The 23,341-nt window shown below is 41.4% G+C and overlaps 2 protein-coding genes across 2 annotated transcripts in view; one reads left to right on the top strand and one right to left on the bottom strand.

The window, feature by feature from the left end:
• The window catches only part of LOC105992922 (lanosterol 14-alpha demethylase-like), a 33,603-nt gene extending 16,904 nt beyond the window's left edge, over positions 1–16,699 (bottom strand). The window contains exons 1-5 of the mRNA XM_013026018.1: positions 16,338–16,699; positions 11,516–11,614; positions 7,175–7,351; positions 6,529–6,655; positions 4,605–4,779 (exon numbers count right to left, since the gene is read on the bottom strand). Coding sequence (XP_012881472.1) covers positions 4,605–4,779; positions 6,529–6,655; positions 7,175–7,351; positions 11,516–11,614; positions 16,338–16,511 — 752 coding nt within the window. The 5' untranslated portion in view covers positions 16,512–16,699. The remainder of the gene's footprint in view (positions 1–4,604; positions 4,780–6,528; positions 6,656–7,174; positions 7,352–11,515; positions 11,615–16,337) is intronic.
• The window catches only part of Akap9 (A kinase (PRKA) anchor protein 9), a 200,131-nt gene that overhangs the window by 157,294 nt on the left and 19,496 nt on the right, over positions 1–23,341 (top strand). The gene's annotated exons all lie outside the window — the stretch shown is intronic.

Here is a 23,341-nt window from a genome sequence, read left to right as displayed (position 1 = left end):
AAAAAAAAAAGAAAATTTTGGCCTGTGCCAAGGAGACCTAGGATTTCTCCTATTCCATCCTGTAATGTTTTCAGAGTGTCTGCTTTGACTCCAGGTCTTTGATCCATTTGGAGTTGATTCTAGTGCATGATGATATATAAGGCTCTAGCTTTAGTTTTCTACAAGTGATTAACCAATTTTGCCAGCACCATTTACTGAAGAGGCTTTCTTCCATTCTATTTTTTTTAGCTCCCTTATCGAAGATTAGATAGCTATAGTTCTGTAGGTTCATTTCTGGGTTTTCAATTCTATTCCATTGGTCCCGAGGTCTGTTCTTGTGTCAGTACCAAGCTGTTTTGATTACTATGGCTTTGAAGTAGAGTTTGAAATTTGGTATTGATATTCCTCCAGCGCTGTTCTTTCTGTTAAGGATTGTTTTTGCTACTGAGACAAGCAGAAAAGGTCAGATAAGTTGATGTTTGGTGAAATGAACCCCATGATAAGTATTCAAATGTTTTTTTTTTCCTTTCTTGCGATTGTTTCTAATATATTTATAAGATGATTTCTTTGTTGCTTTGTATGTCCCTTCCCCACAGTATAACCCTTGCTTTCATTGTATTTGGTGTTGGCATAATTTGGAGAGGGGAAGGGGAAAAAACAAACCGTTTAAAGAGGGATACAACGTGGGGAACACACCCAGCCTGCCAGGTCACATAGAAACTATGTAATCACTTAATCACAATCAAAAAAAAAGAACTTCGGGGAAGGGAGGGAGGGAGGGGATGGTAGGGGGAAAACAATGGAGGGGCTAAAAAAAATAAATAAATAAAAAAAAAAAGAGGGATACAGGTGGACCCATTGCAACAATGAGATGTACAAGTCGTTATGTTGAAAACGAACTTTACAATTTTTTTTTGAGGGGGGGAAGGGGGAATGGGAAGGGATGGGAAAGGGAAACAAAGGAGGAGGCTACAATGTTTGATAAGAAATGTACTCATGATCTTGTCCATGTAATTGTAACCCCTCTGTACAGTATTTTCACAACAATTTTTTTAAAAGAGATGCAGGAAGCAAGATGGAAACGAAACAGTAGGGAAACACCAAGCTTTCTCCAGCCAAATAGAGAGGAGCCCGGCTCCAAGCCAGCCCCCATTTCCTCCCTCCCCCCACCCCTGGCTGCCTGGGACCTCAGAGCCGTCGTGATCCATAGAACTACAGCCCAGAAAACCTCCATGGCTCTGGACCTGACCGAGTAAGAAGACAGAGACTGTGAAACCTCGGCCCAGAGCCCCACACTGCTCAGCCCACAATCATCGCAATGGAGCACAGTGGCAACCTGTGATCTACAGTACACAGATACAGTGATCTGCCACACCATCACTGGACGGCCCTTAACCAGTTCCAGGATAAGTGAGTACCCATGGACGACACCCCACCCTGCCACGGGAGACCAGCGCTGATGGTAACGCCCAGAGCTAGACCTAGACCCCTCTGCCTCCCACCTGGGCTTCTGGTCCCACTGAGGCAGGGAATTGTGAAATCGCCCCAGCAACGTGGGGAACACACCCAGCCTGCCAGGTCACAGCCGGTCCTTGGAACCGCAGAAGGAGCCCCGCCTGTGTGTGCGGGGTGGGTGCTCTAACAAGTTAAACTGAGGGTTTCTGGCTGAAATCGGGAGCCATGAGCAGACTCCAGCAGCCAGGGGCAGAAGGAACCCCACAGGTGTGTTCTGGCTGGCTGCTGTTGACCCAGGAACCAACGCAGGATTTGACTCTGATAATCACTGAGTCCTCAGGCAAAAATCCCGGAGAAAAATTACAAGACTCATCAGCAGGGAAGATATCAAATCATCCCCAAAGGCCAGCAGCCACCCAGCCAGGCACGCCAGTGAAAGCGAAAAAGAAATGGAAGGCAAAGGCTACCACCAAGAGATGATAGAGGATTAAAGACCTTCACATCAAATCTGAAACTCTGAAAGTGCTTCAGGACAGAGTAGGAGAGACACTTGAACTTGTAGGCACAGGCAGGAACTTCCTGAACAGAGTCCCAGGGTCACAACAAATTGGAGAGAGACTCGACAAATGGGACTGTCTTAAAATAAAAAGTTTCTGCACATCTAAAAACATAGACAACCAACCAATTAGGAAAAATTATTTACCAGCAACATATCAGACAAAAGTCTAATATTCATTATATACAGGGAACTCAAGACACTTGTAATCCCTCCCAAATGTAGCAAACCAATCATTAAATGGGCAAGGGAGCTAAAGAGAGACTTCTAGAAGAAGAGATAAAAATGGCAAAGACACACATGAGGAAATGTACATCATCCCTGGCCATAAAGCAAATTCAAATAAAAACAATCCTGAGATACCACCTTACCCCAGTCAGAATGGCCCAAATCCTAAATCAGCCAACAACAAATGTTGGTAGGGATGTGGAGAAAGAGGAACCCTATTACACTGCTGGTGGGAATGTACACTTAATACAACCACTTTGGAAAGCAGTCTGGAGGTTCCTCAGAAAGCTAAATTTAGACCTCCCCTATGACCCAGCCATACCACTCCTAGGCATCTACCCTGAGCAACAGGAGTCACGATCTGAGGGCACATGCACCTCCATGTTCATTGCAGCACTGTTCACAACTGCCAAGATATGGAAACCCAGATGCCCCACTACAAAAGAATGGATCCAAAAATTGTGGTACCTATGCACAATGGAATATTATGCAGCCATTAGATAGGAAAAAATGATGGTATTTTCAGGGAAATGGATGGAACTAGAACAAATCATTTTGTGTGAGGTAAGCCAACATCAGAGAGACAAACAGCACATGGTCTTCCTGATATGTGGATGTTAAATCCAAAATGCAAGGAGATATGACAAAGTAAGCAAGACACAAGAAACAAAGGACACCTACTTAATTTGCCATATAATTTCTAAATGACTCCATGTTCTTGATCTCACATATTATACATGTGCACATCTGAGGAAAGCTAGGAGGATGGCACAAAATCAGAGGGAAGTGGGGAAATACAACACAGGGGCCCATCAGCTGCACTGGACATTGATGAAAATGAACTAAGCAACTCAAGGGCAGCGATGGGAGGAAGGGAATGAGAAGGAAAGAGGGAACAGCTAACACTAAGCAAAAGGAAAGAAATGTACATACCACCCGATGTGGAAGAAATGGTTGTATTGTCTAAGCTTATAGAATTCACAAACTGTATAGACCATAATAATGACAATTTGCCTAGTGAAGGTTAAAATGTATATGTGACTTTAAGTAATCACTCTCCCACAATAGTGTGAAATCTGTGAAATTTATGTAATCACTTAATCTCAATAAATAATTATTTCTTTTTCAAAAACCTGCAAACTTGCCAGGTACTAGTATCTCAAAACTCTAATCCTAGCTACTCAGGAAGCTGAGATCTGAGACTCAAGGTTCAAATACAGCCTGGGCAGAAAAGTCTGTGAGACTCATATCTCCAATTAATAACCAGAAAACTAGAAGTGGTGCTGTGACTCAAGATGGTAGAGCACTAGTTTTGAGCTGAAGAGCTCAGGGACAGTGCCCAGGCCCAGAGTTCAAGCCCCATGACCAACAGAAAAGAAGAAGAAGAAGAAGAAGAAGAAGAAGAAGAAGAAGAAGAAGAAGAAGAAGAAGAAGAAGAAGAAGAAGAAGAAGAAGAAGAAGAAGAAGAAGGAGAAGGAGAAGAAGAAGAAGAAGAAGAAGAAGAAGAAGAAGAAGAAGAAGAAGAAGAAGAAGAAGAAGAAGAAGAAGAAGAAGAAGAAGAAGAAGAAGAAGAAGAAGAAGAAGAAGAAGAAGAAGAAGAAGAAGAAGAAGAGAAAGAAGGAAAGAAAGAAAAAGTACCAACTAACTCCACCCCAGTTCTTTTTTTTTGTTTTTTTTTTGTTTTGGGGGGGGTTTTTTGGGTCCAGTCATGGGGCCTGAACTCTGGGCCTGAGCACTGTCCCTCAACTCTTCAGCTCAAGGCTAGCGCTCTACCACTTGAGCCTCAGCGCCATTCCCGGCTTTTTTTTCTGCTTATGTGGTGCTGAGGAATCAAACCCAGGGCCTCATGCATGCAAGGCAAGTGCTCTACCACTGAGCCACCTTCTCAGCCCCAGCACCCCAGTTCTTATCTAAAAAAGATTCAGTAAAGTTAGAGGAAGGCTATTAACAGAACTGAGAGCTACATAGCAAATAAGGGTACTATTGCTTTGCATCACAGATGGTCACTGTCCTTGAGGAAATCACAGTATAGTTGACAAGCTGACCAACAGAAAACTAAATGAAGGGACAAATATTCCCAAGAAAGAAGTTTCACAATGTGCATATACAAAACCACCAAAGACTTTCACACAGTGCTTTAAAGAGTGCTGCATCACAGAAGTCTAGTTCAGACTTTCCTGAGTACAGGAATATGTGACAGGTAAATGTTAAAACCTTAGGACAGACAACAAATTCCCTTTTTCAATCAGCTGAAACAGCTTCAATGAGCGCATTAAAGAAACCTGTCTTAATTTCTTATAAAACAATAGGGACTCTCCTAACACACCAATATCACAGTAGTTACACAAAGTTAAATAACCAAGTACAACATTTTCTTTATCCATACCTGAAACTCGGCAGAGGCAGCCATCCCGGCAGGAGCCAGGCTGCATTGCTAAACCCTCCATACAGATCAGCATACAGCCGGACCACCTTCTCATTGAGTTGACTTCTGATTTCCTTTCCATGCAAACAATGGCTAGCGGTTAAAATTATAAGCTCAGAAAGAGCTTCAAACACATCTAAGGGAAAAAGAATCATTATCATCACTACTACCCAAAGCTTTTGGAAACATTTTTGCAAAGACATAAAGGATTTGTGAAAAAAAATGACAATTAAAAAAAAAAAGACAAGCACAGCCAGGCTTGGTGGTTCATGCCTGTAATCCTAGCTACTCAGAGGATAGAGGGAGAAGGTTTTTGAGTTTGAGAGGCCAGCAAGGCTCCAGCTAAAAAGGCAAGGGAGAAACAAAAAGGGGAGAGGAGGGAGCTATAGGTACAGTTCAAATAGCAGTGTGGTGATCTGAGGCCCAGAATTCAGCCCCAATGCTACAATATAAGAACATAAAGTCAATAAGCAAAATTATCGGATGTACAATGCACCTTTTGTCAGCCAAAATAGATGCCACAAAGGCATCTCTAAATGCACTCATGAGCTCTTCTACACCGTGAAAATAAGGATAAATATGGTTATGTGATTTTCAATTCACAGTAAAAACCATCAATAAGGTTGTTTAAAGCCTCTGAGGACATGCCAGGTATGGTGATGCATACTTGTAATCCCAGCTACTTGGTAACTAAGGAGGGGGAGGGGGGAATCAAGGTTTTAGGCTAGCCCTGGTTTAAAAAAGAGAAAACATGGCAAGACCTCCACCTTAACCAATAAGCTGGGCACAATTGTAGTCATATGTAATTTCAACTATGCAGGAGTCATAGACAGGAAGATGGTGGTCAACGTGGGGAAAAAAATGTAAGACCTATCCAAAAAAATAACTGAAAGAAAAAGGAGCTAGAACATGGCTGAAGGGGTAAATACCTGCCTAGCAAGTACAAGGTCCTAAATTTAAATCCCAGTAAATGAAATAAATAGAATGAGGACAATAACTGGGTGCTTTCCCAATACAAGGCCAAAGACTGAATTTTTTTTACCTAGGTCAAATCAAGAAGATAAGGAAAAATATTGAAGTGTTAACCATAGAAGATAGGCAGCCATAATTGCCAATTGCTATATCCCAGCATTAGGGACAGATGTGTCAGGCAAAAGCCACTTTGTTAACTTAAAAGCCATGAAAATTATCCAGTTAATTCCTTGTCCTTTAATTCCACATTCATCAGTGACCTTCTATGTAACTATGTAACTACGTAAGTTCAGCAAATGTTCTGGCCATCTTGATGCTAAAAGTATCTATCAAACATGCATTTATTAAATTGGAATTCTAACCAAAGGGGTAGCACATGCCTATAGTTCCAGCATCAGAAGGATGAGTTAGTTCAAGTCCAGCTTAGGATATAAAATGAGACTGTGTATGTATATTTGTACATATATGTGTATATATGTACATACGATGTGTGTTTAAATGGAGAGAGAGAGAGGTAATAGAATAAAGAAATGTTCTAATGTTCACATCAGCTTCTTTCATAGTTAAAAAATATACATATCACCTTTAGGTGCATTAATGATAAGAACAAGTTTCTAGACTCTACAGAAGCTGAAACCTAAGCCCTGAATGTAGTGAACTGATGTTTTCTACTATAAATAAGGCTATTGCTTCAAAGGCAATAGTTACAGTCTAATGTAAAGACTGTATTTCTGTTTACAACTCCATGGTAGTCAAACATGTCCTTCTCATAAATCCACAGTAGCTTGATACATTCTGCTTTGTTTTGTACACACACACACACACACACACACACACACACACACACACACACACACATTCTAGATCCCTGTTCACAGAAAAGAACAGGACAAGTGTAAAACATTTTGCTTACCTTTTTCTCCACTTTCTCCCCAACTTTGGAAATATTCCTTTGTTTCTTTTTCAATTATTGAAACACACTGTTTAAAGTAGTCTAAGTTAAGACCATGTACTAACATTTTCTTCTGTTCTTGGAAAATCTTCAAAAAAAGACAGAAAATTTCAAGGGTATACATTAAAGTAACTTTTTGTTTTATCATAGGATCCCGTGGGTTGTTCTAACTATACAGCACTTAGAGAAAACCACATTCTAAAAAGTAGAAAATAAAAATAAGAGCACTTTTTAGCTATGGGACACTTCAAGCATCTCTGTATTTATATGAAGTAGCCTACAGCTATCAAGGTCCTAAGCAAGTGATAAACTAGCCCCAACTCCTGCTTTGCTTTGGTTCCTTTTTTGCACTCCTAACTCCAGGGACCATTTTGCTATGGAGGTTACTTTCCAGTCTCCCAACCCAGTACAAATGCCGATGCAATGTCCCAAGCATCCACCATACTTTGACATTATTTTTATCTTCCTTCAGTTTTCACTTATTTAATGCCTTCTAGTTTTTCAGATCATTTGATCCAAAAGATAAATTATTTATACATTATAAATTTATAATAACACACATCTAGCTATATTTAGTTTAGTCCAGAGCCATAAAAGTACCACCTACCGCATTAGGCACATCATATACAATTCCCTTTCCAAACACAGGTGTTGTGAGTCGACTGTAGACATCTTCTGCATTCAGGTCTTCATTTTTACTATTAAAAAGCAGTGCAGCAGCATCGCTCCCCAGAAGGTAAGTAAATGTCTTGCCCACCATGGTAAAACTAAATACAGGTCCATACTAAAGAAGGAGCTCACAGTGAGGTTAACCAACAACAAAAAAGGCAACACTAAGGTACTCAAGTTCTTAAATTACAAAGTACTTCATTGAAAACAATCATGACATTCACATCTTAAATTCCCTTCATCTTTCAATACCCTCAACCTTTGTTTAAATTTGTAATTATGTGCATCCAGTTGTAAAGACTGTATACATTTAATTCTTCCTTTTCTCATTTACCCTGTTCTATCATTTGAACATCATATTTTCTACCATTAGACAGGACAATATTAATTTAGTTAATTACTCAGTTAAAATTGGACATGTTGATAATGTGTCACAGAGATGTTGGGTTTTTTTTCCTTTACTATAAAATTGTATAATGAACACTTCTGAGAACTCTGAGAATATACTTCTTTTTTCCTTGTGTAAAATAAATGTACGGGGGAAGTGGAAGCATGGCTCAGGTGATAGAGCACTCATGCCCAGCAAGCATGAAGCCTGAGGTTAAACCCTATTACCACCATAAATAAATGAATGTAGAGGAGCAACCAAACGTTCTGGCCTTTTTTCTAGTATTTGGTACAGGAGGGTACCAGAACACTATTTAATTATCAATGTTTTGCTTGCTACTTCATCAACACTGTTTTCATTTTTGCTATTACTGTCAGTTTTGTTAGGTATCAGATGCTTCAGCTTGCATGTTTATAGTTATTATTAAAGACTAGGTTGTGGGATATAACCGTGAATAAAAAAAGGATTGTCCCTGATTCATGAAGCTTTTATCTATTAGAAAAGATAAGACAAATAATCACATTAACAAAAGTAGAATTCCAAATGCAAACACGTATTACACAAAGAAAAGAAACCCAGACCAGAAAAGGTAAAAAGACACGAGGACTGAGAATGAATGGCAAGTGTAGTAGTAGTTGAGTGTGCACAAAGGCCTAAAGGTAAAAGGGGGAAAATAAGAGGAGATGGGAGCCAAGAGTCAGGCAGAGCATAGACATATAGAGCGTGATAAGCCATATTAAGGTTTTTCTTTGCAAGGGAAGGAAAACTGGATATATTTTCAATTATATGGTGAGGACACATTTATGCATGTGGGTGAATATACATATTAATCTATGCAAAATATGTGATAGGAGCAAAAGCAATGCCACCAGATGAATCAGAACCTACTGCAAAATTTAATAAACACGTGACATGAGGTAATAGTGGCACAGGGAGACACAAGCAGAGAGAAAATTGTTATTTTGGAGATGGAATCTGCAGAACTGGCAATGGATAAGAGTTAGAAGTATCAAGAAGGAATTTTTTCTTTTTTCTTTCTTGGTGTTAGTCCTGGGGCTACAATTCAAGGCCTGAGTGCTGACCCTGAGCTTTTGTGCTCAAGGCTAGTACTACCACTGGAACTAGACCTCTGCTTCTGACCTTTTGGTGATTAATTGGAGATAAAAAGTCTCATAGGAAGGCTGGGAAGGTGGCTCAGTGGTAGAGCGCTTGCCTTGCATGCATGAGACCCTGGGTTCGATTCCTCAGCACCATATAAGCAAAAAGAAAAAAGCCGGAAGTGGCGCTGTGGCTCAAGTGGTAGAGCACTAGCCTTGAGCTGAAGAGCTGAAGGACAGTGCCCAGGCCCAGAGTTCAGGCCCCATGACTGGACCCAAAAAATAAATAAATAAATACAAAAAGTCTCACAGGCTTTCCTGGGGAGGGGTGAGAGGGAAGGAGGTTTCCAGCAGTGATCCTCAGATTTCAGCCTAAGTAGCAAGAATTACAGGTGTGACTCACTAGTGTCCAGCTTCAAAAAGCAAGTTTATGCTTCTAGTATGCCTCAAAACTTGGAAAACAACAAGGAGGAGACTAGGATAAGATGATCATAACTGGAGAGAGGAAGAAAAAACAGTGGTTAATTAGAAATATTGGCTTTCAGAAGCCTTTCAAACAACTAAGAGAATCATATGGAAATTGGACATCCAAGTTTATAGCTCAGAAAAAAAGACCTGAGCCACAGACATGAATTTGGGTGACACCTACATATAGCCAGTAACTGAAGCTGTAAGAAAAAAGATTACTAAGAAAATACAGGCATAGGACAAAAAGTTAGAGCACCCCAATATTAAATGGCAAATATCTGCCAATAATTGAGTTACAAAAGAGACCAAGACCTTTGGGTTAGTGACATGAAGCTTACTGATGAAGGGACTAAAACAGAGACCAAAGAGAACTGAAAAAGAATATGCAATAAAAAAAGAATATGTAATAGGAGTCATCGAAACAGACAGTGAACACAGACAAGTCCATAAATGGGTGTGACAGGAGACTAATAAGAGAAGTCTTCTACTTCTTAAATGAAAAACACTGAACATTTTTCACGGAAAAGGAAAAGAGATTCAATGAGGAGATGTAACACATTGACAGAAAAAAAATAATAACATAAGGGTTTGGAAACAAAAGAAAGGGATCAAGAGTTCAGTCTTCAATAGGAGACAAAGGATTACACAATAAAATTAGAGTAGAACATAGTGAGCTAGAGCACAAGATTCTGATCCCAAATTGCCTGCATTCAAACCCCAGCTCTTCCATCTATTGGTCCATCATCCAACATTCAGAAAAATTAACCTTTCTGTGCTTCAGCGTCCCTGATCTATAAAATGGCAATAGCCAAAAGAGTCTAAAATTCGTGGAACTGCTGTCAAGATAATATAAATTACTCATAGAGGGAAAAATATCTTGGTCATAGAAAATATCATTTGTTTTCAGTAAGAAATCATTGTGTGTAAACCTTGACTTGGCCCCCAGTAAGAAATGACCTGTTTTGTTATCCATATAATACATACACCTGAAGGAGGTTTTGTGAGGCTTCAATGGAAGAATTTTTACAAAGCACTAAACTGTGAACAAAGTAGATGTTTAATAATTATTACCATTATTATAAAAAATAAGATTATATAAACACAACTGGGTTGATATGTTTGAAATCAAGAGTATGAGTATTTGTTATTGTTTTTTTAGCTCATCCTGGGGCTTGAACTCAGGGTTCTGACTGCTGTCCCTCAGCTCCTTTGCTCAAGGCTAGTACTCTACCACTTGAACCATAGCTCTACTTCTGACTTTTTGGTGGTTAATTGGAGATAAATGTTTTGTGAAATTGCCTATTCAAGCTGGCTTCAAATTTCAACCTAAGATCTCCACTGCCTGAATAGCTAAGATTATAGACATGAGCCACTAGCTCCAAGCTAAGTGACTTTTTAACTCCCTTTTCATTAGGAGCCAAAATCATCTGCTTGGATGGAGAAGTAGAAAGGCTCAGAAGTTCAGACATATAAAGGCTTGAATTAGTCATTAGGGTGTATGTTAAGTCAAAAACAAGAACATTAAATAATTGAGCAATATGAAATTTCATTTAATATGAGTACTCATGACATTAGGAAGGAAGCAATCTGGAACAAGGAATAAGAAAATGAGTAACTCTCCCCACAGATAGTGTTTAAGCCAGGTGAGCACAGTGAAAAGATCCAAAAACAAGGGAACTAGACAAGTTGACAATGCTGTAACTGAAATGAGGGGCTATGGACCCAAAGTAGCAAAAGCCAGAAAACCAGAAAGAAGTCTGCTGGATCAAAACTTAAGTAAATGGGAACAGGGACTAATAATGTTAAACAATGTTTATTTTCCAAGAAGTTGCACAAGAAATCAGAAGGTATGATCTAAGAATAAGGTGACTTGCTGTTGTGAGGTAAAATAGCAAAGTCCAAGGCACAAGTATAGAGTTAACAGCTGAACTGACAGGAAATCTCATTAGAGAGGATCAAAGATTCCAGTGCCCATGATATCATGTAATCCAATCCAAGGGGCAAGTGAAATCACAGAAAATGAATGGAACAGGTCAAGACAATCTGAGATATATGATTAACAAGAGTATTAGTTTTATCAATCTTAAGTATATTCAGTGAAAAATAAAATTTAGAACTATCCCAGAACACTGGGAGAAACTAAAGGGGTCTACAAGGCCTTTGTCCTTCTCAAACCAGAAAAGCTTCAATTTTTATGTTTTTTTTCTCCTGTCAATAAGCATAACATCACCATTTTACAAGAAAAGTTTGCAAAGTACTTATCTAAACTAGTTCTTTTTTTTTTTTTTGCTTGTGGTTTTGGGGGGAGTCTATTTTTAAGACTTACCTTCTCATATGCGTTTTCTAGGAATTCAATTGGACTTTTCCCAAATGCTATGGCATGCCCAAGGAATGGAATTGGGGAGAAAATGTATGGTGGACTTTTCTGTAAGAGAAAAAGAAATATTTCAGTCTCCACTTCAATTTTAAGAGAAAAACTCAGACTAGTTCAATGAACAGTTAAATGTATTTGCCATTAATCAAAACAAGTTTACCAAAAACTGAAGCATCAAAAGTAACAAGAACAGGGGCTGGGAAGGTGGCTCAGTGGTAGAACGCTTGCCTTGCATGCATGAGGCCCTGGGTTCGATTCCTCAGCACCACATAAGCAGAAAAACCCGGAAGTGGTAGAGTGCTAGCCTTCAGCTGAAGAGCTGAGGGACAGCGCCCAGGCCCAGCTTTCAGGCCCCACGACCGACCAAAAAAAAAAAGTAACAAGAACAGCCAAACAGACAATATCATTGAAGAGAAGCTAAAAAGAACAAAATCTGTAAAGATGATATATAACATAAACAACTAGACAAACAGGCTCTGGGACTTTAAACGATGTCTAATATTAGTGGTGTACCTATTCAACCTAGAGAGAGGCAGAAAGGGAAGAAACCTGTGTCATCACTTCTACTACCACGGGCAATTTTAGTCGCAAAATCTTGTCTAAAAAGAAGGAACCACAAAAGCTGAACTATGGAATTGGCCTAGCACCCATCAATTAATGAATGGATAAAGAGATTCACTGGTGACTGATGCCTGTAATCCCAGCAACTCAGGAGGCTGAAACCTGAGGATTACAGTTCAACACTGTCCCAGACAGGAAAGCCCATGAGACTCGAATCTCCTATTAACCACCAGAAAACAGGAAGTAGTACTGTTGCTCAAACTGGTAGAGCACTGACCTTGAACAAAAGAACTCAGGAACAGTGCCCAGGGCCTGAGTTCAAATCCTGTGACCAGAAAAGAAATGTAATTCATACACAATAATTATATTATTCTATTATTCAACCACAAAGAAGAATGAAATCTTGTCATCAGGAAAAAAATGGAGCAGACTATCTCGAGCCAGATTCACAAACATTAATACAGCATGATTCTCTCCTATGAATAATTAAAAATAAAAAATAAAAATAATGACATGAATATAAAGCATAAATATTTGGGAAGGGGTAACCAGTAGGCAATAGAAGGTGAAAGAAAAAGCATGGGGTCAAGGGGGTTAAATATAATCAAAGTACATTATATGTATGTATGAAAAGAGTGTTTAAACATAATAAAAATTGTACAAAAAAGGGGGACAGAAAAAGTAATAGAGGAGGTAAATATGATCAAACTACATAGAATAAACTGCATTGCACTATTAAAAATATAAAATAAAATATATCCACATAGGACTGTAAAAGTATGGATTTTTTCACTAGGAATTGCTTTAGCATTATCCATCATATACATATTTATATATTTCTTTATACATATTATTTACACACACACACACATATGTAGGTAGGTAGGTAGGTAAATCCTGGGGCTTGAATTCTAGGTCTGAGCACTGTCCCTGAGCTCTTCAGCTCAAGGCAAATGCTCTAACATAGCACCACTTCAGGTTTTCTGGTGGTTAATTAGAGATGAGTCTCATGGATGTTCTTGCCTAAGCTGGCTGTGAACTGTGATCCTCAGATCTCAGCCTCCTGAGTAGCTAGGATTACAGGCATGAGCCACTGGCACCTAGCAATTTACATATATTTTATATATTTATTCTTTAACCATTGCCTCTATATTCTGTAGTATTGTTTTCTCTCTAAAAAATGTGTAAGTGAATTTTTTAATATTTTGAAATAATGTTAGACTTTTCACCTTAATTTCAAATATTATACCACTTCAATCCGAAATAAGAGAAAGATTTTTTTTAAAAGCTGAACAAAAACTTCAGATCTGCAAGGAAAGTATTATTTAAGCAACATTTACAATCAACATGTTTATCTCACTGCAAATGAACTAGATCTGCCACGCCACCTCCTGCGGAGTCTTGCGTGAGAGATCGCATTAGACAATGAGCTTCAAGGAAGCATGCCTGCAGGAAGGGGGTGTTGGTTCAAGGCTTCGCATACATTTGGCTGCACCTTTATAGCCTCTACCTTTATTCTTACTATATTCTTCTTGGCTGTACATTCGTTGCCTTTATTCTCGTTTTGGCTATTTTTCTATTGATCCGTGAACAGAGCATGTTGTATCTTTCCAGTCCAATAGAGACGGCTTCTCTAAATAATAAAGACTGGGACCAAAGATTAAATGTGGGCAATGCCCCAATCAATCATCTGATGTGACGCTGCCTCCAGAAACTCCTACAACTTCACAAGCGGTTTTGCGGCTCACGCATAGTAAATACAGAAACTTAAAATTTCCAGATATGTTACAACAGGCAGGATTAATGAATTAAACTAAGCTAGGATTTATCTCAGAAGCTCAGAGAGTTCTAGAAAAAGGGACCCCTGATAATAAAAGGAAAAGAAAGATTCCCTCAACAGTTATGATTAAGTTTAGTCCAGCTTGTGTTATAGGGAATAGATGGTGGTTTCTCACTAAATATAAAGTTAGTGACATCACATTTCCTGAACCGACAGATGAACCATTGCCTTATGCAGGAGCTTATAAAGATGAAAATAGATGGATTAATGTAAAAGAAAAAAAGGGTATTATGGAACTCATTAGATTTTATGCAAAGATTAGGTAGATCTAGGCCATTATGGTGTTTATTATCAAAACAACAATAAGATAGTTTAAAATAACAATTAGAAATTGATGTGAATGGAAGTGGCGCTGTAGCTCAAGTGGTAGAGCGCTCGCCTTGAGCTGAAGAGCTGAGGGACAGCGCCCAGGCCCAGAGTTCAAGCCCCACGACTGACCAAAAAACAAAAAAATAAAATAAAAATAAAAAAAAGAAATTGATGTGAACAAATATTGGGATTAAAATCATAGGAAACGGGGCTGGGAAGTTGGCTCAGTGGTAGAGCGCTTGCCTTGCATGCCTGACGCCCTGGGTTCGATTCCTCAGCACCACATAAGAAAAAGCCGGAAGTGGCGCTGTGGCTCAAGTGGTAGAGTGGTCACCTTGAGCTGAAGAGCTGAGGGACAGCGCCCAGGCCCAGAATTCAGGCCCCACGACCGGACCCAAAAAAAAAAATCATAGGAAACAGAGAATGCCTGACTCAAGCTGGAAGTCGTTTTTAGGATGGTTTCAAAGGGACTTGAAAATATATGGAAAAAATAAAAAGAGTACAATATAAGTACAGCCCTGTCTTAGGTTTGTTAATTATTAAACATAAAAAGGCTGAATAGATGAGGCATTAAACAATATTTTAGACTTGTCTGGCACCACTTAGCTTAAACAGTTGGTAGGATAGTCATCAATTTTCATGTAATCCATCAATGCTTTGCTTTTCTTAAAAATTGATTACGTGCTTAAATAAACAAAGAATCTATGTCACAGTCGTTATGTCGAAAAATGAACTTTACAACTTTGGTGGGGGGGAAGGGGAGAGGAGGATAGAAGGGGAAGGGGAAACAAAGGAGGAGGCTACAATGCTTGATAAGAAATGTGCTCATTATCTTACCCACGTAATTGTAACCCCTCTGTACAGTATTTTCACAATAAAAATATATTAAAAAAAGAATCCATGTTAATTATCCTCTATAAAGATACACTCAGATGCAACTCTTTTGAGTCTGTGTCTGTCACTTCGCTGACTCCCTGTCCCAGTGCTCCGGCCTAGCTGGTCGGTCTCATAGATCCACTGTTGTTTTTTTTAAAGCAAGGAGATCAACTCCAAGAGGAACCTTCTTGGCACTCATCATAAAATCACCACAGATTACAAGACTAAGACTCCTGAAAAATCTAAACATGTAATGATAGAAAAGGATGATGTTAGGAAAACGGAAGAGAGAGAAAAAGGAAAAAGCCAGACTCCATTCTCAACAGTCTAGGACTGTTTATTGAGTCCCAAATAGCATGGAACCCAGCTTTCCCATGACCTTGGAGACTGGTGTTGGGGGGGAGGAGGGAAAGAGTCGGGGAGGAGGGTGGAGGTTGAGTCAGGGTTTTATAGAGTCTGAGCAAGGAGAGGGCTTACTTGAGTTTAGTATAAGGGAGTGACTGCAAAGACAGAGCAAAAGGTAGGTATTCACTTATCTTAGGTTTAATGTTTAAACCGCTCTGTGCCTGTCCTGCCTAAAGGATATGACCTTCACAGGGTCCAGTCCGGTCTTCCAACTGGCCTCACAGCCTGACCTCAGCGCCTTACAGGCCAGGTCCACAGTGGAGTGTTGACAGCCAGGCTCGGGTCTGAGGGCCCCGCCTGGGGGTCACGCACACCCTGGCATACCAGGGGCTTCGCCTGACACCCTGGCATACCAGGGGCTTCGCCTGACATCGGTGTGCACCTGGGATAATAGGATGGGAGTCAGTCTTTCAGATGACCTTTCTCAGATCTTTGGTGGTCTCAAATGGGCCCAACACTCCTCAGATAGGAGGAAAACAGCTTCAAACACCGAAGAGATCTCTGTCTTTCCAATGATTATAAACAGTAAACACAAAATCTCACGTGTAGGCCGGGGACCGTGCTGGTCGGTGCGAGGCCGGCAAAGGCCGACGGTCGGCTCCGCCAGCAGCAGTGCTGCAGTCGCCCCGGCCCCCACCCCGACCCCAAGCCCGGCTGCGGGCGCCGGCACCTGGCACCTGGCACTGGCATCACCGGCTGGCTGCCCGGAAGCCGGCCCGTGCCCGCCCTTCGGCCCCCGGGGCCGCCGTCCTCCGCGCCCGGACCCCGGAGGGTGCAACTTACCGCCCCGGGAGGCAGCGGGACCATGTGGCCCACCGCGAGGCGGAACAGGTAGACCAGGCTGAGCGTGAAGGCGCAGGCGACCAGCAGCGTGGACAGCAGGTTGCCGCCCGTCACCTGCTCCATCGCCTGCTCCAGCACCGACCCTCCAGCCTGCAGTAGCCCCAGTAGCACCATCGCGGCGGCGGCGGCGGCTGCGGCGGCCGCGGCTCCGCTTCACTCCGCCCGGGACACTGGAGGCCGAGGTCGCGGCCGCTCCTCCCAATAGATGGAGCCAGAGAAGCCGGCGGATGGGTGCTGGGAGGCGGCCCCGGCCTCCAGGTCTCCAGCTAAGGCCGGTGCCACCCCGCCTTCCACACCCACCACCCGCCTGCGCGCCACGGAACGGGGCGGAGCCTGCCGCTGGCCACGCCTCTAAACAGCACTCCGTGACCGTAGTCCACCACAGAAAGGACCTGAGGAAACCCGAATGCAGCTGTGCTCGAAGAGTACCAGGTCGGGAGAGATTTGGCTTAGCAGGTGACAGTCCCCCTAGGAACCTCATGCTAGTCGCATCTGTGTGTCTGGAGTGCGGGGTTAAGATAAATGTAATTCACCTTGTCAACAGAGCCAAGGTCAAAAACCACATGATCATCTCAATAGATGCAGAAAAAGCCTTGGACAAAATACAATGTCACTCATGTTAAAAGCTCTGGTGAAACTAGGAATCGAAGGAATTTGCTTCAAAACAATAAAAGCCAGGGCTGGGAAGGTAGCTCAGTGGTAGAGCGCTTGCCTTGCATGCATGAGGTTCAATTCCTCAGCACCATGTAAGCAGACAAAGCCGGAAATGGCACTATGGCTCAATTGATAGAGCTCTAGCCTTGAGCTGAAGAGCTGAGGGACAGCACCCAGGCTCACAGTTCAGGCCCCACAACTGGTAAAATAATAATAATGATAATAATAATAATAAAAGAAAATAAATATTTTTAAAAACAATAAAAGCCACATACAACAGACCAACAGCCAGTACCATACTTCCCCTAAAATCAGGAACAAGGCAAGGATGCCCACTCTACTCCTCTTCAATATATTCTAGAATCCTTAGCAGAGCAATAAGGCAAGGAAAGGACATTAAAGGGATCCACATAGGGAAAGAAGAAATTAATGAGTCTGATGGCTTCAAATAAAAGCATCTCTGACAATATCGCTGCCAAATTTAACCCTCCTTCTAGATTATTAACAGGAGGTCCTGACCAGATTGATTTATTGATTTAAAGCTAGGTTTTATGCTAAGTTTGGGAATACAAGGAACAAAACAAAACTGCAAGGCCCTGTGGAAATGAATAGGTATAATTCCCTGCTAGATACTTCTACGAAAAAATCATCTCATCTCAGTAAATTCAAAACCTAAACTCATATCCTCCTATCTGCCCACATAGAGATGGCAACACTGTCCACTCTGTTTTCCTTCTCTTCCACTTCTCACATATACTCAACTTCCTTCTTAAAAGTTTCTACATTCCTATTGCCAATGCCTTAGGTAAGGCCTTGATCATTTTTTTTGTCTACATCGTTGAAACAGGACCTTACTGTTGTATGTCAAGAAAACAGAGAAGCCACATTTTGAAAGGTCAAATTGGGAGTCTTTATTAGAAAGCCAGCATCTGCAGGAGGACTGCTGTCACAAAGACACAAAGACCTGATGCAGAAATAGAGCTACCACATAGCTTTTTAAAAACCACATGCTTAGGGTGGAGACCAAGCCTTAACAAAAGTGTTATACATAAAACAAAGCAAGCTAGATGAGGATATTTATTCCTAATAAAAGTGTTATACATACACAGAGCAAACTATTCAGGGGAACAATAAGGGGCAATCAGAACTCCAATTTTCTAGAAGGAGCTAGAACTCCTCATGACATGTTTATAATCCAAACATGTCCTCTATCACCTCCAGAGTTCTCAGAAAGTCCCCATTTTCTATTAACTTTTATTAAGATGGCAAGATAGAGTTACTTAGATACAATATCCATATTCCATTACTACAGCAGAAGCCTCTTACTTCCAGGGTTTTTTTTCTTTTTTGGGGGGGGGTCCGGTCATGGGGCCTGAACTCTGGGCCTGGGCGCTGTCCCTCAGCTCTTCAGCTCAAGGCTAGCGCTCTACCACTTGAGCCACAGCGCCACTTCTGGCTTTTTTCTTTTTGCTTATGTGGTGCTGGGGAATCGAACCCAGGGCCTCAGGCATGCAAGGCAAGCGCTCTACCACTGAGCCAACTTCCCAGCCCTACTTCCAGGTTTATCTTTGTCCTTTACACTATTGTTACGTCTTGAGTCATTAAAGTAACTTTGGGCCATAATCCCAAAAGACACAATCCTCAACACCATGATCACAAATGTTGAAATCCTGATCAAAAAAGCTGGGCACTGGTGGCTCATACCTATAACCCTAGCATGGGATCCCATAAGATCAGAGGTTGTGCAAAGAGATGTAGTTGACTGGGCCTTAAATAGGGTTTAAGTAAGGAGGCAGAAGTTAATGAAAAACGTCCTTAAGTCAAAGGAGGTGGGGCTTTTTGGACCCACAATGGAATGTTTACAGCCAGGCTTAGGTGGATTGCCCTGCCAGCGTCAGGCAGTCTACAAATATCTCTACCTGACATCTGTATAAACCTGAGAAAATAGGGTGGGGGTCAACCCTTCCTATTCCATCTTTAGATACATAAAAAGATTGGGCTGAGAGGGAAGAGCCAAATCCTTCATATAGGGTCTTTGGATACATAAAAGGAGTAGCCTGGAAGAAGAGACTGGGTCAGACTCCTCTCTGGAAATTCTTTGTCCTGCCCTGGGGTCTTATTGTCCAAACTGTCCTGTTTGGGGCTTCCAGTGTACACAGTCCTGTATGGAGAGTTCTATGGAGGGGGATCCTCCTGATGCCTGCAGTCCTTCAGATAAGGTTCCCAAGAACCAGGCCCTGAGTGAGGGTAGTCAGTGGGCCATGGGAGCAACACGGAATTATGAGAACAAAGCAGATGCCCATCCTTTGAAATGCTGAAGGGGTATAAAAAGTTGAAGGACATCATGGTCTTTTCTGGCTACTTCCTGCTGACATGAGGGCATCAAGGAGTCACTGGAGCAGGGGTCTTCAGGGTGCAGGTCTGTGTTGGGCAAGGCAGGGTGGCATAAGTGAAGCCTCCAGTTGCCTGCAGTAATAGGATGGCCTTGACTTGCTCTAAGGTAGTGTCCTGTATGAGGGTTGTTATCCTGTTAAAGAGAAACTTTTGAATATGGATAAGAAAACAGGATCCAAGAAAGTGGAATTTCCATATAACTGGGCTGGGGTCTATGGCTTCTGATGACTGGGTAGGGGAGAGTTTGATGGTAAAAAATAAGCTGTCAGAAGGTAGGGCTGGATTGGAGTGGTTAAAGGCTGGGTGAGAGGTCTTGATCATTTCCTGTAACTGGATGCCTGGGCTTATAGAGTCTGTACTATAGAGTACAGATGGGAGACCCAGTAAGGTGCCAAGGCGAACTGTCCTGAGTCCAAGACTCATTACAAATAGAAATAGTAGGTAACAAAGGCAAGAATTAAGTTCCTGGAAGTGGTGCTGTGGCTCAAGCAGTAGAGTGCTCGTTTTGAGCTGAAGAGCTTAGGGACAGTGCCCAGGCCAAGTTCAAGCCCCACAACTGACAAAAAAAGAAAAAAGAAAGAATGTAAGTTTCTGTGTCCAATTAGAAGGTAGACAGGTATGGACATTAGATAGGTATGCTTATTAACTATTTCTTTTGATCTCCCTGCTGTGGTTAATTTTGAAAGGGTGAGTGCAAAGTAACTCTATTTGGATGTGACACCATCCATTCTTGCTCCAGGACTAAATTTGTTCCAGGGGTCTAGGTGCTCATTGCTGGGATGGTTTGTCCAGGTTGGCATCTCTTTTGTCAGTCATGGGTTTGAACTCAAGGCTGGGCTCTGTCTCTGAGCACTTCTTCTCAAGGCTAGCACTTTACCACTTTGAGTCACAGCACCACTTCCAGGATTTTGCTGGTTAATTAGAGATGAGAATCTCACAGGGATTTTTCTACCCAGGCTGGCTTTGAACCATGATCCTCCTTACTCCCAACTGAAGCAAGAAGGAGATCAAATATAAATGTTGTTATTTTTAATTGCATATAACATTTTAGGATAGTAATTGAAGTTAAGACATTGTGAGTGTCAGTATAAGCCTTTGTGATTACAATGAAGAATGCAGGAGTTGGTGTCCTTTGAGCTCTATATCCAAGGCAGCTTACATATTAAACAGGGAAAAATGTAATTCGAGTTAAAAGGTGTTCATTTGAAGGAGCTTGACCTAAACAAACACTTAAGTGAACTTTGGTTTATACAATTACTTATATAGATGGACATAATAAATAAGATTTTGGCTTTACATCAGTGTATTAATCTTGACCTTATTTAAATCATAGCCAACTTAATTACATACCAACTTTATGAAGGATGTAGGCTTGCTAGTTTTTTTTCCAGCTTTGTTTCCAAGGAGCCTTGTATACTTGGGGGGGTCAGAAATATTAATAAGGAAAAAATCTTAGATCAGTTTTTACATTACAGATAATTACATGCCAATTTTACCAATGTATAAGCTTTATCTTATAAAACTCAATATTCACATCATCCTCTACTGACTCACACCATATTCTACTTATTCAAACCTTCTGGGGTTAATTCCTCCCATTTTGGAGAGACATTGAAGACAACGCTTACTTTCCAAAATATTTTCTTACCCAAAGGAAACTGTCAGGCCACTGGTGGAAGTAGGCAGCCAGAGAAAATGTCAGGCGCCCAGGGTGGGGGTGGGGGGGCAGGGGACAGACCTGCTGCCAAGAAAGACCACATCCTTCTGAGTCAACCGTTCTTTGAGTGCACTGGCCTAAAACCTAAAACCACTGCTCAAACTTGCAAAACAAGCTACATGCCACAAGTCACCACTCACTAACAGTTCAACTTTTACCCCGCCTGTTAAAGCTCTGCTGCAACTAAACATAGTGCAAGCTCTCTGATCCCAACCAGGGAGTTCACCCAGGAGCGTACCCCAATAAACTTTCCTGTCAATCTTTTTATTTCTCTCTGAGTGGTCCTTTTCTTGCCTAAAACCTTACAGAAACCATTTTGCCTCCTCAATTCCTTTCTCAATGCATTCTCTACTAGCTTTCCTCTTTCTTTACACTCCTAATTTCTTTACTGTTTTTTCCTTAATTTGTGTTTTGGGTTAACTCTTTCTTTGGCCTGTGGAGCCAGGTTATCTCAAAACTGAACTGTTGTTCCACCCCAGTCAGGCTGCCAGAGCAGAGCAGTTTGCTAGATTTTATCCCAATTGAAACTGTCACATTCTAAGCATAATTGATTAGCAAGGTTAGAAAGGAGTCTACAGTTTTGTCTATCACAGCTGGCTAAAAGCCAGACTGGGTCACATTCCTTTCACTGCTTTCATTGATAAAGATTTTTCCTTCTAACAAGCAGTTACAACTGCAGTCAAAAAGCAAATTATTTCAGTAAATATTAAGTTTGAAGCATGTTAGTTGGTAGAAAAGACTTTTTTTTTTTTTTGTCCGTCATGGGGCTTGAACTCTGGGCCTGGGCGCTGTCCCTCATCTCTTCAGCTCAAGGCAAGCGCTCTACCACTTGAGCTACAGCGCCACTTCCGGTTTTCTGGTGGTTTTATTGGAGATAGGAGTCTCACGGTCTTTCCTGCCTGGGCTGGCTTTGAACCGCGATCCTCAGATCTCAGCCTCCTGAGTAGCTAGGATTACAGGCGTGAGCCACCAGCGCCCGGCTTAGAAAAGACTTTTTCTTACTCCATAATGACAGATTTTATGCATTAAGATGAGATTATTTTGGACATGTCATCACACATACACATGCACAGAAGTTTTTTTTTTTGTTTTTTTTTTTTGGGTCCAGTCGTGGGGCCTGAACTCTGGGCCTGGGCGCTGTCCCTCAGCTCTTCAGCTCAAGGCTAGCGTACCACTTGAGCCACAGCGCCACTTCTGGCTTTTTTCTTTTTGCTTATGTGGTGCTGAGGAATCGAACCCAGGGCCTCTGGCTTGCAAGGCAAGCCCTCTACCACTGAGCCACCTTCCCAACCCTATGCACAGAAGTTTTAAGGCACACTTAGGTTTTAAGAAATGAAAATCGTCCATAAGATTTTTGGAATTCCAATGGTAAAAGACATCTTTGCCCACTGTATGATAGATCCATGTTGTCAGTGCTGTAAAAACAGGCAACCCTGAACAAAATACAAGGTAAAAACTCAAAATGTAAAACTTTTGCTAACAACAAACAGAATTTAATCTCCATGCTTAAATATTGATAACACTGATAACAAGAATAGAAAACCTTTACAATGACTTTAATTAAGAGGCACATTAGCGTATGAATTGACCTTTGTACACCTAGAGGAGTGAAGAAGGAGTAAGCCTAGTGGAGGTCTTGCTAGGATGATGTCCCATTTGCTCATTGCGAGGATAGTTTGTCCCAGTTGACTGAGGCATGTCCTATAGTGGAGGGGCAGGTGATTGACAGATCAAGTAGAGTCATGCCTATTGAAGCAACAAGGAGGTCAATAAAAAAATAGTTTTTAAGCAGGGCCTACCTAGACCTAGAACTTATTAAGAATAGTTAATAGTTAATAAGTTAATAGTTTAACTTATTAAAAATTAAGTTTACTGGGCTCTGGTGGCTCACGCCTGTAATCCTAGCTACTCAGGAGGCTGAGATCTGAGGACCATGGTTCAAAGCCAGGCCAGATAGGAAAGTAGTCCATGAAACTCTTATCTCCAATTAACCACCAGAAAACCAGAAGTGGCACTGTAGCTCAAGTGGTAGAGCTCTCACCTTGAACTGAAGAGCTGAGGGCACCCAGGCCCAGAGTACAAGCCCCACAATGAAGAAGAAAGAAGAAGAAGAAGAAGAAGAAGAAGAAGAAGAAGAAGAAGAAGAAGAAGAAGAAGAAGAAGAAGAAGAAGGAGGAGG

The sequence above is a fragment of the Dipodomys ordii genome, unplaced genomic scaffold (assembly GCF_000151885.1).
Source record: "Dipodomys ordii isolate 6190 unplaced genomic scaffold, Dord_2.0 Scaffold90, whole genome shotgun sequence".
NCBI lineage: Eukaryota > Metazoa > Chordata > Mammalia > Rodentia > Heteromyidae > Dipodomys > Dipodomys ordii.
Note: the sequence above shows the minus strand (reverse complement) of the source record. Positions and strands in the feature narration are given on the sequence as shown.